The 16,565-nt window shown below is 40.8% G+C and overlaps 1 protein-coding gene and 1 pseudogene across 1 annotated transcript; one reads left to right on the plus strand and one right to left on the minus strand.

The window, feature by feature from the left end:
* Window positions 1-1,158: 1,158 nt before the first annotated feature.
* Window positions 1,159-2,106, plus strand: LOC139471371 (uncharacterized; annotated as a pseudogene).
* A 4,383-nt stretch (window positions 2,107-6,489) lies between these two features.
* On the minus strand, window positions 6,490-16,175 carry LOC139471139 (glyoxylate reductase/hydroxypyruvate reductase-like). Its single transcript, XM_071253397.1, has 3 exons — window positions 15,862-16,175; window positions 10,751-10,921; window positions 6,490-9,527 (listed from the first exon to the last, which is right to left on the minus strand). Exons 1-3 carry the CDS (start codon window positions 16,064-16,066, stop codon window positions 8,926-8,928), a joined length of 978 nt encoding a protein of 325 aa, XP_071109498.1. The 5' UTR covers window positions 16,067-16,175; the 3' UTR covers window positions 6,490-8,925.
* Window positions 16,176-16,565: the final 390 nt, after the last annotated feature.

Here is a 16,565-nt window from a genome sequence, read left to right on the forward strand (position 1 = left end):
AGCAGTTGGATGGCTCGACTCCTTAGAATTTTCAGGGCTTTGGTCCTGCCCCACACTGAAGCATATGTTCACTCAGCAGTGAATGGGTACCCGGTAGGATGTGGCTGTTAACCCTCTAGCGCCTCAGAGGCAGCTTGGGTTGTATACTCCCCGGGGATCTGAAAAATCAAGTGCTCACTGATCCTTTGCCCGGGGTGTTAATAATGTACTGGAATTTGGCCATTATGATTGACTCTTCTGCTTCTGTCAATGATTAAAAATAGTCCAGATGAGCATGGAAATGTCTATATGTTTACATTTGCGCATACATTTATATAGGTTATAAATAAATATTAAAATAATACCTAAGTTTCCTGGGACACGATCCGGCCAATCACCTTACCCGTGAAGATCCGGGGTAGAATAGGTCTTCAGCAACCCATACATGCCCTAAAAGGCGACTATTCTTGTTGTAAAAGGCGACTAACGGGATCGGGTGGTCAGGCTCGCTGACTTGGTTGATGCATGTCATCGATCCCAATTGCTTGGATCGATGCTCATGATGTCAATCACTGGATTGTCTGGTCCAGACTCGATTATTTACTGACCGCCGTCATATAGCTGGAATATTGCTGAGCGCGGCGTTAAACAACAAACCAACCAACCAACCGGCCAAGCACCTTAAAAAATAGCATAATATAGTTTCGGGCTCCAAAGACTAAAACCAAAATAAGTTATTGTCTAGTCGCGTATTTTGTTAAGTCGGATATTCTACATCATTTCATATCTAAGACAAAATTGTTATAGATGAGCAACTTCTTTATTACATTAGGGCGATGTTTCGGTGTAGATTCTAACGGTTATATCCCATTAGTTAGACGTCCCATTAGTTAGACGTCCCAATTGTTAGACATGTTTATTTGGGCAAAGATAGAATCTACCTACAGGTGTAATGGATCGGTCCTAATTAGATTAAAGTACTGGGTAGGGATAGGGGACTCACAGTTTAGGGAGTATATATGTTACAATTTCGTTTAATTAACCTAAATTACCTTACTCTCAGCACAGGTTCAATAGGCATGGGATTTCCTATGTAAACTATGGAGTGGCTTAATTGTCTTACTGTATGATCAGTTGAAGGAGTTGAGTTTAGATTACGTACTCATCAAACAAATAAAAATGATCATGGGGTACGTATCATTATCAGTATCGATATGGCTGGTTTAAGGAAAGTAGAGTACCTCACCTCTCGGCGTGGAAGTGAGCAGTTGATATTAGATGGATATATTTACAACAGAAACCGCGAGAGGCAAACCTGCACACATTGGAGATGTGTCGTCAAGACGTGCAATGGGATATGTACGACTGTCGGTGACTTTCTTCGCAATCAGTCGGAACATAACCATCCGCCTGAAGATGAAACCAGAGTGAACTTTGTCAGGAATCTTCGTAAAAAAGCGCGAGAAGAAACCACACAGATGCAGGCATTGTACGCGGAGCAAGTCACTCAAGTAGATGAAGCCAACATGCCAGCGATGCCATCATTTCAGAGCTTGAAAAGTGCACTTTACAGGTAAATATCATCCCGTATTTTTGACTTGGTTAGAATTTACTCTCTTTTTTTAGGTCCCACATATCTTGTTTTGCCCTTAAACATTTCAAGTTAATGAAATCATTATCATTATTTCATGTAACATATGTGTAACTGTTCCTTTGCTCTTGTTCAGGCGTTACATTCCAGCGTTACCCAGGTCGCGGTCAGCAGTAGACATTGAAGACAAATAGTCAGAGACAACAGATTGACGTCCATTTCTACTGTTCAGCGACGGCGACGATGACAAGATCCTGGCTTTCTCCACTGCAGAACAGATACAAGCCCTCCAGGAAGCTGACACCCTTTACGTGGATGGTACCTTCACAGCATGTCCAGGTTTATGGGATCAAGTATACATCATTCATGTCAGAGTTGGTCCAAACACCTTCCCTATAGTGTTCGCCCTTTTGCCAGATCGCCAAGCAACAACCTATGGCTGGCTTTTTCGACAACTGAAGACAGAAGTTCAAGAGCGACTCAACAGACCTCTGTCACCTAGCAAACTTGCTTCGTCTGGGATAAATATACTGTAAAAGTTATTAAATGTAAAGTGTACATTACCAAAAACTGTCACAAAGTGTTGTTACAAACTGTATAAAATTTATCAAATGTAAAGTGTCATTAAATGTTAAGTATAATATTAAAGTATCTATTTAAAGCTGCTTTGCTTTGTTTGTCAGATCTTATCTGGACTATTCCATTTCAAAGTCTGAGGTAACAAGCGTAAGGATTACTGTGTGCACTCAACCGTTTAAAGTGTTGGGACGTCTAACTAATGGGAGGACACCATTCTAACAGCGTTATCAAGCAAATGATAACGGTGTTAGAATCTACACCGAAACGTCGCCCAATTGTAATAAAGAAGTTGCTCATCCATAACAATTTTGTCTTAGTTACTATTCCAACTTCTAAATGCCACTCAAAGAAGTCATTTCATCATTTGTGTTTATTTGTATCTACCATTTGGATATTCTAGAAGTTCACCCCTTATTTTGTCACATGCATGATAACAGTACAAGAGTGGGTCAGTGACATTAAGGTCACTTTGACCCTCACATAGGGTCGCCTTGACGGTTCATTCTCAGGACGACGACCCCCTGTGTCGTATGAAAACAAACTAGCAAAAAGTGAGGTCGTCGTCCTGCGAATAATTGAATCCGCCAATCTAGTTAAACAATGGGTATCGAGTGTTATTTTAACAACTCGAGCAAGTAAAAAAATGGAACTGGATTTGAAACGAACGAAAGAAAGACAATAAGGGTGGAATATGGATTTATTTACAAATAATTTGAATGTATATATACAAGATGACGTACATATAAGATTCACAAAAGTCATGGGCAATTAAGACAGTTTGAGAAGATGGGAACTGAGTCAGCAAAGAAAATTACGCTGACTTCATTCTGGATCAGTCTGGTCTTCAGTTGATCGATTCTGCGTTGTATATCACAGAACTTCTTCTTTTTTGGTGGGAGACGCTGGCCGGCCTGGTACTGTAGCAGATTACACTCTGTCTTCTGCTGTTCAGCCCCTAGAATTCTAATCAGTGAACATATTTCAGTTTCCGTGTACATATTTCAGTTTCCGTGTACATATTTCAGTTTTCGTGTACACATTTCAATTTTCGTGTACATATTTCAGTTTTTGACACTAACCAAGGAGTTAATCCCCTCCTAAAACTATACCACACATCAAAGCCGTACCGGCGGTCGTCGTCCTGCGAATGCCACGCCTTGACCCTGTGTTTGAAATACGGCAACTGTAACCTCCTTGCCTACATCTGTCTGTTGTCAGCTAAAGTAAACAACGTATAAGGCGCTGTTGTATAAACATGTGATTCCTAATTGGTTTTTTTCTCAAAAAGTCAACATCTCCAACATGACAACGCCCTTGGGGGAGGGAATTAAGGTTTGCCAAGGCGGGTTATGACAAATTGGATAGTCCTTGAAATGATGACAGGCTAGCCCTATAATACCAGCATTGTCTTGATTTGGGTACAAGCAGATACGCACGCACGCACGCACGCACGCACGCAAGCACCCATACACGTCGATATATTTATGTGGTGTTAAATCCCATTTCACATCCTTTTAAAACATTAGTTAGTAATAGTTTCATTCAATCTGAAGAACTCAGATCTGATTTTAATGAAATTGTAGTTTCATTAGTCTTTTTATTTTACTATAATATTTGTTCTTACCCGTGGCGGGGGCAGTCGTCTAAGGCGCTGCAATTCGCTGTGCAGAGTTGCGTCCCTTGGCTACGCCAGAACCCTATGATTGTGGTTCGAATCCCGGTTCGCCCCGATTATGTTTCTAGGTTTGCCAGCATCATACCAGTGCTCCTGGGTTTCACCAAGGTAGTAAACGTCTAAGACCTGCATCACTTCGGGCTTTTCTCCCACAATAACCAGACACGCTGTGATATAACTGGAAAATTGTTAAAAGCGGCGCTAAACCAAACTCAGTCACTCTTACTCGTGGCAGTATGTTTGGACCTGGGCCCGCTTGCACAAAGCGATCTTAGCACTAAGATGATCGTAACTCCCATTCTTTAACATAGGCTTACGATAGTCTTATCGCTAAGATCGCTTTGTGCAAGTGGGCCCTGGTCCTGGCCATGTGACCTGGCTGGTTTTGTTTCATCTTACACCGACGGCGTGGCTCGTTGCTCATACTATCGACCAAGCGTTAGCCTGAGTGTACTTTAGATAGCGCCAGGGTACAGCTGGAATAGGCCTGGCTAGCGGAGGCGTCCACGAACATTCAAACAATCAAGCATGACGATCACAAACATCGAACTCGAGAGTTTACAAGCTATTCGGGATAGGATGGTCAGGCTCGCTGACTTGGTTGATGCATGTCATTGATCCCAACTGCGTGGATCGATGCCCATGATGTCAAGCACTGGATTGTCTGGTCCAGACCCGATTATTTACAGACCGCCGTCATATATAGCTGGAATATTGCAGATACAAGCTATTGGTAATGTGACGTGTGAGGTGAGGTGAGGTGAAATAGGGTTTAACGTCGCATCCAAGATTATTGCACTTATTTAGCGACGTGCATGCACGTGTGTAGGTGTGTGTGGCTGCTTGTACTAGTTTGGACTAATGCCGATTTATAGTGCTAGCCCACTGAGATACCATGCCGCAGTTTAACATGAATACCCCACTCAGACACAGTATACTGACTCCGAGCCGACCAGTCCTTGTTTTAGCCCCTTAATGCCGAGCGCCAGACAGGGTAACAACAAGTACCATCTTTTAACGTCTTTTGGTATGACGCGGCCGGGGATCGAACCCCGGACCTTCCGCACTCCGGGCGGACGCTCTACCTCTAGGCCACGGAGGCGGTCTAATGTGGCGTGTGACTTACACAGTGACATTATGATATAGATAATACTCAATCAAGTTAATCATGCCATGACAGATTAACAATAGTCGGGTGTTTCTTAACTCCTTATGGGTAGGTAGTATACAGGACGTTTTCAGGAGTCATGTGACCTTGACCTTACCTAGAACCTAAAAATGCCACATCTTCCAAGTCACAGCATGGAAGGAATACTTACTTAGTTTGTAGCTGCAAATTAATAAAACATCCACTTTTCGAAATAACCGTCATGAACGGCAGAACTGACCTGTAACAGATGGTAGAAAAAAATGAATATCGCATTGATACCTTGTGCATACTTCAAGCTGCAGCTAGCCGTTATCATTCCTTTAAAATTTAAGCCTTCTAAGCCTTGTGGTTCTTGAGAATAAAATGTTCATTTTGTTCATGCTGTGAGTGAGTGAATGATGCTTGACGCCGCATTTGTAGACACATCACAGCTCTTATAACCAGACCCGTGAAGATCTGGGGTAGAATGTATATTCAGCAACCCATGCTTGTCTTCCCGTGACGATCCGGGGTAGATGAAATCTTCAGCAACCCATGCTTGTCTCCCCGTGAAGATCCGGGGTAGATGAAATCTTCAGCAACCCATGCTTGTCTCCCCGTGAAGATCCGGGGTAGAATAGATCTATAGCAACCCATGCTTGTCTCCCCGTGAAGATCCGGGGTAGAATAGATCTTCAGCAACCCATGCTTGTCTCCCCGTGACGATCCGGGGTAGATGAGATCTTCAGCAACCCATGCTTGTCTCCCCGTGAAGATCCGGGGTAGAATAGATCTATAGCAATCCATGCTTGTCTCCCCGTGAAGATCCGGGGTAGAATAGATTTTCAGCAACCCATGCTTGTCTCCCCGTGACGATCCGGGGTAGAATAGGTCTTCAGCATCCCAGGCTTGCCGTAAAAGGTGACTATGCCTGTCGTAAGAGGCGACTAACGGGATCGGGTGGTCAGGCTTGGTGACTTGGTTGATGCATGCCATCTATCCCAATTGTGTGGATCGATGCTCATGATGTCAATCACTGGATGGTCTGGTCCAGACTCGTTTTTTTACAGACCGCCGTCATATAGCTGGTATATTACTGAGTGCGGCGTTAAACAACAAATAAACAAACAAATCCTATAACCAAGTCTGGGCCAGACAAACCGGCTGTTTTGAATGTAATAACAGCAGAAATGGCGGCCATATTGAAAATGGGATTCGAACTCAAATTAAGTTGTCATTTGGTGCAATACTCTTCATTGGTACACTGTTTCTTGAGAAATATAGCTTCCAGACGCTGACCAATCTCATTAACCAGATCTGTCACTCCGATAAGATACCTCGATGTGTAGGTGTCCCAAGATATCCACGCAAAGAAGTATCGTTTTGGAGTAAAAGATCTCAACTTGGAGGCTGACGGACGACGGTGCCCAGGTGAGCTAAATTGGCCACAATATTTACAAACTCGGCAAACAAACACTTGAAGTCTTTAACAAAACAAACTACTTGTATATTATTTTAAGACTTTATTTTACAACGAAATGACTAGTCTATATGGCACATTAAATACAATCAAACGTGAATAACACACAAATAAGACATGTGAAAGTACAGATATCTAAATCGTATTAATATATCGTGACACGGAAATGGACTTCCTCATCATAAAATGAGCGTGTTACTGGGCTAACAAGGTTACTATTTTGAAACAAAATGTTTCATGAATCCCTTTTTTCACAATACACAGCTAAATCCCAAACTACAAAAATCCTTGTTTTAAAGCTTTCCTGTCTAATCATGTCAAATCAACGTGGTATCAATTTCGCAAATGGGATTGTATTTTCTAATCTAAATATTTGTCCACCAAAACCTTAGATAAACTTTCGGACAGTCGGACAACTAAATTCAGTGAACGAATGATTTGGGCTTAATGTCACAATTCAACGTGGGAAAACCCAAACTTGGTCTCGCATATTGTACCAGTCTTGGTCACCGAACCGGGGTCTTCGGCCTGACGAGCTAACGCTTTGACCACTATACCTCCCCACCCCTCCCAAACAAGATCAGGAATGTCTGGATAACAAAAAACAACTATCAAATACACAGGTTACTATTTCCCAAAGTTAAAAATTAAACCGGGTTTCATTGTCAATGTAACACAAATAAACAACAAAAATAACAATTAGTAATAATAATTCATATCTACACAATGTATTTCGGATACATTAATATGGAGGGAACACATGTTTTAAATATTTTGGAAATTTAACATTAACAATTATGAAACAGACACAACAACTGTCAACAGTGTTGCATTCTTTACATATGATACGGTAAACGACAGTCGGATACAGTCAAGTAGTTTTCTTCGAAAATATATAACTTGACTTAAACTCGAAGATTTAGTCTACCTGTATGTGTCAAGCTGTCCTTAATCTTCCCGACGCAAGGGAGTTAAGTGACTGAAAGCTGGTTGACCTTGTACTTCGCGACGTGTGTACACAAGAACCTGGCAGGAATTGTTGGCAAAATGTTAAATAGTCGGACTATTTGTTATCAAATTACTACCTGGAAGTTGAATGCCCCCTTCTTTAATAACAGAGGTTGTTTCCAACCGGACTTCCTTCAATTTCTCTGACTTAGTGTCGGGTAACTCGGTGAGATTATCACAGACAATAACAGGCTTATAGGAGAATCGTAAAAATAGACATTTGAGGACCGGTTGAAACAAATTATTACCGGCTAAATATTCGTGAACGATAATAAACATCTTTGGCAGCGGGTAAGATACTGAAAACAGACAACGACTTGGAGACTGCACCGGAATAACATATTGAGAATGTTAATAGGTGTCGTGAACTGAAAACATCTGCAAACATAGTAACGTACTATAGATTCTCACTACACCACTTCCTGATTTCTCATTTCAAAAACTTCAGATTCGAACTAGTGGTCATATAAATATTCCCTTTCAAATACTGACATTATGTGCGGAAATAACACTCATTTGGACGTAAACAGACGTTTACGTATCATTCATGACCACTCGGGTTATTCCGTGACACATCAAATCAAATTTCTTGACCTCATCGGCCTTGAACATTGGCGGTTTTCCTGATAAAGGATAATAGCGTTAATCGTGCAGGTAACAAGTCGCATATTGCAAATATCATCCCCTCAACCTTGATTTTGAAATCATTCTAATAGTAATTCAACAGTTCGTTCCTGTTTGACAGCTTGACTAAGGAACTGATCTTACTGGAATATCCGGCAATAGTAATTCCAAGGTCAATAGAGTCATACAGTAATTTGAGTGAAAGCGCACGTTTAATGTGTTGCTCTTGGCTGTTGTGAATAGCAGAATACATGAGACAGCACCAGGATATATATACAGTACTCAGTACTTCGAGTCACCGGATCGTAACATGGTGTTCGTCACTGGCAATCCACTGAACATTTGAGCGAATATTGAAACATTGCGTACAGACAAGATGCTGATAAATATTTCTGTCCATGGCAAGTAATGATACTTTACTTATACACACACTAAATGCAAACAGAAGCATCGAAAACAAACAATCTCATTAAAATCAGTTCTTTGCTCCGATTGGGTATCTCTGTCAAAAACTGACAAACTCTCCTTCAGGTGACCCATGAGTGAACGCCCATTTAAAATGAAAAATGGGACTTTTGTAGCCAATCAAATGTCAGCTTTCTGAAACGATTCGGCTTCACTTTATACAGACGGAGAAAGGATTCGATTTGATTGAGACTTGCAAAACAAACAGCTTCACTGAAGATAAACATTGCACGATAAGAGTATACAAGGAGAGTTAATAGATTGAAAATCAAACTAACGATTTAAAGATTCATTTCTCCATTTTGAGCGTGAGACAAAAATCATTTGTTTAGTAAACTGGCACGCCTTGACTGTTGCGCAACGCCAGATTGAAAAGGGACAGGCGACCAGTTTGATTACTTATTCGAAACCTCCCCAAAAACCTTCTCTTTGTGAAACACCGATAAAATATTTTTAGCGGTCGTCAGAGACATGCTATTCCTCGACTCCCATGTATTACTTCCCATGTGCGGCAGAATTATGCAGTTGTTAAGGGATACCAACTTATGATTGGATGGTAGAGGTTCCGGTTCTGTGACGTCAAGGCCGGCAGCAGTGATGTCTTTGTTGACGAGTGCGTCATATAAGTCGTCGTGTTGGATAACTCCACCTCTTCCGGAATTGACCAATATGGCCGTCTGCTTCATCTTCTTGAACGCGGCGGCGTTGAACTTGTGTTTGGTCTGAGGCGTCAGATTACAGCAGATGCAGATACAGTCCGCTTCCTCCAAAAGGGTTTCAAAGGACACGTATTCAGCGCCGATGTCGTCGGCATAGCTCACCTTTACGACGTCATTGTAGATGATTTTCTTGCCTCCGAATGGTTTCAGACGTCGGGCGACTCCGTATCCTATTCTTCCAAGGCCATAGATCCCGATTGTCTTATTGGTCATCTCGGTGCCACATAGCCACATGGGTTTCCAGGGCCCCCATTCCCCCGACTTGACCGCCTGGATACCTGAAACAACGACCAGTCCACTATAACTGACCAATGTTTCTTTGTTGTTTAACACTTATACCGCACTCGGTCACCAGAGGGCGACTATGCTTGTCATAAAAGGCGACTAACGGGATCGGGTGGTCAGGCTCGCTGACTTGGTTGATGCATGTCATCGATCCCAATTGCGTGGATCGATGCTCATGGTATTAATCACTGGATTGTCTGGTCCAGATTCGATTATTTACAGACCGCCGTCATATAGCTGGAATATTGCTGAGTGCGGCGTTAAACAACCAACCAACCAACCAACCAACACCAGTGAAGATCCCGTTTAGAATAGGTCTTCAGCAACCCATGCTCGCAGTAAAAGGCGTCTATGCTTGTAAGCGGCGACTAACGGTATCTGGTGGTCAGGCTCGCTGACGTGGCTGATGCATATCATCGTATCGAAATTGTGTAGGTCAATGCTCATGATGTCAATCACTAGATTGTCTTGTCAGATCATTTACAGACCCGTAATGCTGATTGCGGCGTTAAACAATAAATATACCAACAAACCAACCGCACTCGACAATATTCCATCTATACGTATATGAAGGCGGTATGTAAGTAATCATGACTGGATCAAATACACCAGTGGTTGATATTATGAACAACGCTCCACGACGTCGGGCTACGTTGAAAAGCTATCCTCCACGTCACGAATCCTGATCCCTTATCCACGACGTGACCTTGGATGACAAGCAGAGGTTGCTGGAAGCATATTCCATCAAACCAGGAATACCCACTGGGGATAAACTAACAAAACCCATGAGAACCAAAATATGGGAGTCCTGGATTTCATAAAAACGAATTCTGCCTTATAACGGATGAATTTGTTTAATCCACTTTAAAAAAAATAACGGGCTTCCTTCTTTAAACCCGATTTGCACAGTATTATGGAAAAAGCTAGTCTGATTAATATAGGAATAAAAAAGGTACAGGAGATATGGCAAAAATAATAGTTGTCTTGAAAGAAAACCCCAGAATATATCTTACACGCTACTCTCTAAAGGGTTATCTCTACACCCAACCTGCACAGATGACACTGACAGGCTTAAAACAGATTAGTTCCTGAGTCAGAAATAGATGCAGTCGTACAGCCTAGCACAGCATTCCTTTGTAGCATCCTACCTTGTCTCCTTGATTTTGCATGCGTTAGTGATTGTACAGGTCTGTGGTAATATTCTGGCAGTGCTCACCTTCTAACAATCTACGGGACGTCAAGAGAAGCAGGGACACTGTCAGCTCGGCAACGCTGTCTGTGGAGACGTTGGGGGTGTTGGCAACGACGATGTCACGGCGGCGACACTCGTCCAGGTCGATGTGCTCGTAGCCTACGGACATCGTTGCTACGACCTTCAGGGTAGAGCCTGTATGTATAACGAGAAAATGTTAAGTGACTCGCTTTACAATAAATGTCGATCAGGAAAAGAATGTTAAAATGAGAGATAAAAAAAGTTGTCCAAAAAGAAGATGAAGAAGTAATCAGAGTCCTCACTTTGAAGAATACTCGATTCTAATTGGACGATAGCAGCCTATTTACGTATCTACGTTTATAGGAAACGCCGAGTGACCCGACCTTGACCTTCATGTCAAACGAATTATACACGGGAATATGTACAGTAGGAGGCATTTTGCCTGTTGCATGTACGAGGCCTAAAAAAATACGGCCAATGAACCTATTACAATAAAAAATATTTACCTTGACATGTGACAAAATCTTGGTATTTGATCGGTATTGATGAAGGTGTTTACGGTTTATTATCACTGATTGAAAAAAAATATTTCAAAGGAATACAATCGAATATTCCTGGGGTTTGCGCCCGATTTCATTTGATCTTTGATGACCTATACATCAGACGAAAGCTAACAAGATTATTCATAATTACTTGACTTAGACGCAACGCTCGAGATCACGTGTGTCACGTTCGGTCCAATTTGTCTTACATGCATTCAGGAAATGGCGACGACAAACATGGTCAGGTTTATTTCATTATCAGTGACCTTGACATTCAGTGTTACTTCCTGCCAATTAAATCCCTAGAAATATGAAGCGGATGCACTAAGCATGGGGTGCATAAGGTGAATCACCCAATAAGGAGAACATATACTAGTATAATGAATACAACCAATCTTATCTCACGCATTTGTTATTACAGGAAACACGGTAATATCTCCAAACTTTGTACACACAAGGATGTTTATTAAAGACACATGTCAAACATGTTGTTTTAGTTATCTGGCGAGAATAATAATGAGGTCATGCGTATGTAGATCTATGGTTGTATGGCGATATGTCAAACACAGTGTGTCAGATATGTGGGGGGTAGAATAGGTCTTCAGCAACCCATGACTGCCGTAAAAGGCGACTATATGCTTGTTTGTAAGAGGCGACTAACGGGTGGTCAGGCTCGCTGACTTGGTTGATGCATGTCATGGTATCCCAAATGCGTAGATCGATGCTCATAATGTAAATCACTGGATTGTCTGGTCCAGACTCGATTATTTACAGACCGCCGTCATATAGCTGGAATACTGATGAGTGCGGCGTTAAACAACAAACAAACAAAAGATATATGGCGTGATGCTTAGAATTTATTATTTTGTGTGTGTGTGTGTGTGTGTGTGTGTGTGTGTGCGTGCGTGCGTGTGTGTGTGTGTGTGTGTCTGGTAACGGGAGGGTCACCAAACAATCTGAAGGTCTCTAGGGGAGAGTCGTCACACAAATAATTAGGAAGCCAAATTAAAAAATTAGACATTTTATTATAAAATATATAGTTATTTTGAATTTTGTCTTTTCCGGGAGGGTCATGATAAACGTGGACAAGGACATGGGGAGGGTCATCCAAAAATTTGACAAGCACTGCGGTGAGGGTATTATTTGTACATAAGTGGATCTTGGCCCACTAATATTGTTAATTTATATTAATAATATATGTAATGATTGAGAAATATGACACGTTTGTTCGCAGATGATACTAGCACTGTTATCTCTTCTCCAGATATTAAGCATATTGAAAACTCCATAAATAAAGATCTATGCAAACTACATAACTGGGGATCGCGATATGGCTGCAATATTGCCGATGCGATGTAAAATTATAACTCACTCACATAACTGGGCACAAAAGTGGTCAGTAAAATTCAATCCCAACAAAACCAAGTATATATTATTCGCGCATAAAATCCCAGATGAAATACCATCAATAGTCTTTAATTTAATAACACATGTATAGAAAGGGTAGACTGTCACAAGCACCTTGGTGTTACATTATCACAAGACCAAAAATGGAACGATCATATCAATAATATTCTTTCATGTGCATCAAAAATGGTTTCATCGATGAGAAAACTTAAATATCGGTTAAGTAGATCAAACTTGGCTAGAATATATCTAGTTCTTATCAGACCGACTTTAGAATATGCCTCAGTTGCTTGGGACAGTTGCTCGTAGTATAATGCTAATAAATTAGAACTACTACAACTTGAGGCAGCTTGAATAGTAACAGGATTAACTAAATTTTCCTCCCGTCGCAGCCTGTATCACGAATCTGGATGGCAGCCTTTAGCGTATAGAAGAAACGTCAACAAACTTGTAACTATGTGTAAAATAATAAATAAGCAATGTCCTTCATATGTAACTGATCCTATACCACCTGCTGTGTCACAGAACGTCAATTATAATCTCAGAAACCGCCATGATTTTGTAGTTCCATTTGCACGGACAACTACCTTTAAAAGGTTTTATGTTATAGATACATTAGGCCTTGGAATAATCTATCATCAGGAATCAGGGATAGTCCGTCAATATCTTATTTTAAAGATGTCGCATCTGAGCAGCCTACATCACCACCTATGCACTATAAGTGCGGTAAGAGATCTACAAACATATTGCACACTAGATTGAGACACAATTGTAGCACACTAAATTCCGACCTGTTTCGTGTTAATTTATCTGATACTATTTCCTGTAAATGCAGAGCTCCTTCTGAAAATTCATTCCATTTCTTCTTCGAATGTACCTTATATGATGAGTTTAGGGAGACGTTACTGACAGCTATCGATAATCTTGGAGGACAAAAAACTCTACATAGTATTCTTTTTGGTGATCCAAACTTAGATGTTTTCCTGAATACAAAAATATTCTTGCCTGTACACAAATTTATAGAAACGAGTAACAGATTCAGTAGCTCGCATATTATTGTTTCCAAACTGTTAATCATTAATATTGTTAAATCTATATACAACACTAAAATGCATAATATTAGGATATGCATGAGATGCACACTGTCTTCACTTTCCAGCACATTGTACATATCCTTCATCTGAACACTGTATATATATTGCGCACTATGTTTCCACAATGTGAAGCTTCAACTGTAAATTGTTCATTTTCATTATGAAATATTATGTATATAGGGAGAAGGCGGTAATAAGTGCTGAACTTGTGCCCAATCCCTTTGTCTTTTTGGACAATGAAATATGTTTAATAATAATACACAGGTTCACACTGAGGAAACTACACAATTACCATAACAGTCGGTATGAGCATATACACGTTCTCCCCTAGACTTGCACATGTCTCTAAGGCATAAAATATTATTTTAATCATAATTTCTAGATTATGTAAATAATAAGAACAAGTTGTCCCTATAGCTAGACTTGCATATTAGGAGGATAGAACTACTACACATCCATAGTCTTTTAATATGGTACAGCCTGGGAGCAAGGCTAGTTCTCACCGTGAATCGCATTTTGCATAAATACTGATTTCAGTGTGTGTATTCCCTCCCGAAAGTTGTTATGTTCATATTATTTATATGCCTTCGATGGCTTCCATAATATAAATATTGGGTGAGGGGGCTACATACAGATCGTTATATGTTGACACGTTCAAACTAACCCTGCATGATCGATTGAAATTTGACTTGCCGGCGAGTAGCAGCAATGACCTCGCTACTTTTTGAGTCCGCGTCTGAATTTACTCGTTATGAATAATTTTTAGGTAGGTCTGCTGTTACAGATGAAAGTTACAACACGGAGACAGTATTTAAGATCACTTATATCGTGTCTGTCTAATCTCGTCTGACACTGAGGAAGGAACACGCGAAGCGAAACATGCTTGAACCGCGTGAAAAATGTCACGATGAATCGTGCGCGCTGCGGGCTTTATCGATTTTCCTATAGGCCCCAACCAAGGATAATTAAGACCGTCCTTGCAATGCCTGAATGTAACCTTGCGTTGCTTCAAGGTGAATTTTCTGTTTGGTGAATTATCTGCCTTGACCTCGCTGCACAGAGATCGTCCTGGGACTTCATATTCTGATTTATGAACGCGGTCTTATCAACCGTTTACCACCTACTCCAAATAAACGAATGACCTGTTAACAAATAGCCTAACAAAGGATTTTACTGTCGCCCATTTAGAATAAGAGGTGGCTAGAGTACTCTAGCAAATTCTCAGAGCTGAAACGTTACGGTTGAAACGAGTAGTGGGTATTTTTAGGTCTCAGAACAATGCAACCCCGTTATACCGGACTATGCAGTTTCAAATCGTCCTTGAGTTTCTCGAGAAAGGAAACATGGATCACACAGGATGCATATGTTTTATATCTCCATCAGCAGTGTCCACATTATTGAGGTCGGGGTAAAGTGGGTTGGGTAAGTACATGTGCACCAATGTTGGAAAACCTACACGTAAAATGTTCTTCAAAACGCACATGGAAGTTCAATCGCTCAAGAGGTTTTTTAGAGACATGCTGTGGTGTCTCTCTACGCCAGTCAACCATATTAAAAAATATAGGATAGGTACAAAATGACAACTGACATTGATATATACACGGTCCTCCAGAAAGCGTTCTCATTGTTGCTCAACGACTCGAGTCGGCTTCACGACACACTGACAAAAACCATTGAATTGAAAAAAACCTTCGTCATGCAACCTTGAATTGACCTATAGGTCACGCAAAAGTATGCATATATGTATTGCATAAACACATTATCGTCCATGCAAAGACACCAATTGTCATATTCAAGATTGCCCTGGAATGCATATTCAGCATATTGCAAAGCAAACAGCAGTTCAACATAAAAAGTCATTTTCGAAGTGCTTTTATATGTAAAGATGATACGGTATTAAGTATAAAAAATACTGTCTTTGTATGAAATGAACATTTTGACTTATATCCATTATTAAAAGATTATAACACGGACATTCTTAAAACTAAATTAATATAATATCTTTAAATCATATATCGGAACAAATTAATTAATTAAAATTATATTCAAAGTGAAGAAAATATTAGCTCACCTGCAGCCTCGAGAACTTCCTTGTCTATAATATCTGTAAGCATACAGAACAAAGCGTCGTATCCTCCAGTTATATTCTTCAGTAATTCCTCCCTAGGAATAGCATCGTCGCTGTCCCAAAATGTCAACTTGCATTCAGTCTCTAGAAGCTCAATCCCAGGGGAAGGAACCCTTCTTGTTACATATATCTTCGGCTTTTCCGTCATTTTGATCGTCTTTGTCCTGCTTGTATGTTCCAAACACTGCCTTAGAGGAAATATGCCGGACTACATAGGCAATATGATATATACCACACAGGCTGTGCTGCAATGTTAAAACGAGGTTGCGTGGGGAATTCCCTGACCTCTGATTGGCTGTGTTCACCCACTGACGTCACAAGGTCACAACGTCCTTGTAATTATGGGGAATCCTACGTGCGGTTTCGCCTGCATGCTATGTTGTCGATTTTAGAACGGATATAAGCGAAACTGTAGATGTTTACATCCCTCTTTACAAATATACTACCCCCACCCCTTATTGGGTGCGGAAATACTTATTCAGCCTTCCGTACGCCTGTTAAATCACGTAAACTGCTCGCTTGCATGAATATGGCCCGTGATATAATTGCAATTATATTCATATGGGGAAGGCTCATGCCACTGATCGGCACATGTGCCAGTAAAAAGTGCCAGTGAGCTGACCCACATCTCTGTGTTATTGTTTATA

Source organism: Haliotis cracherodii, unplaced genomic scaffold, assembly GCF_022045235.1.
Source record: "Haliotis cracherodii isolate W230 unplaced genomic scaffold, xgHalCrac1.p SCAF_22, whole genome shotgun sequence".
Classification (NCBI taxonomy): Eukaryota; Metazoa; Mollusca; class Gastropoda; order Lepetellida; family Haliotidae; genus Haliotis; species Haliotis cracherodii.

Bases quoted from the DNA above. Each gene is read 5' to 3' on its own strand.
- LOC139471139 (XM_071253397.1), bottom strand. From the start codon at position 16,066: ATGACGGAAAAGCCGAAGATATATGTAACAAGAAGGGTTCCTTCCCCT. The intron at 10,922-15,861 runs GTGAGCTAATAT...TTATACATACAG, and splicing joins GGAAGTTCTCGAGGCTGCAG to GCTCTACCCTGAAGGTCGTA. The intron at 9,528-10,750 runs GTGAGCACTGCC...TCGTTGTTTCAG, and splicing joins GTCCCGTAGATTGTTAGAAG to GTATCCAGGCGGTCAAGTCG.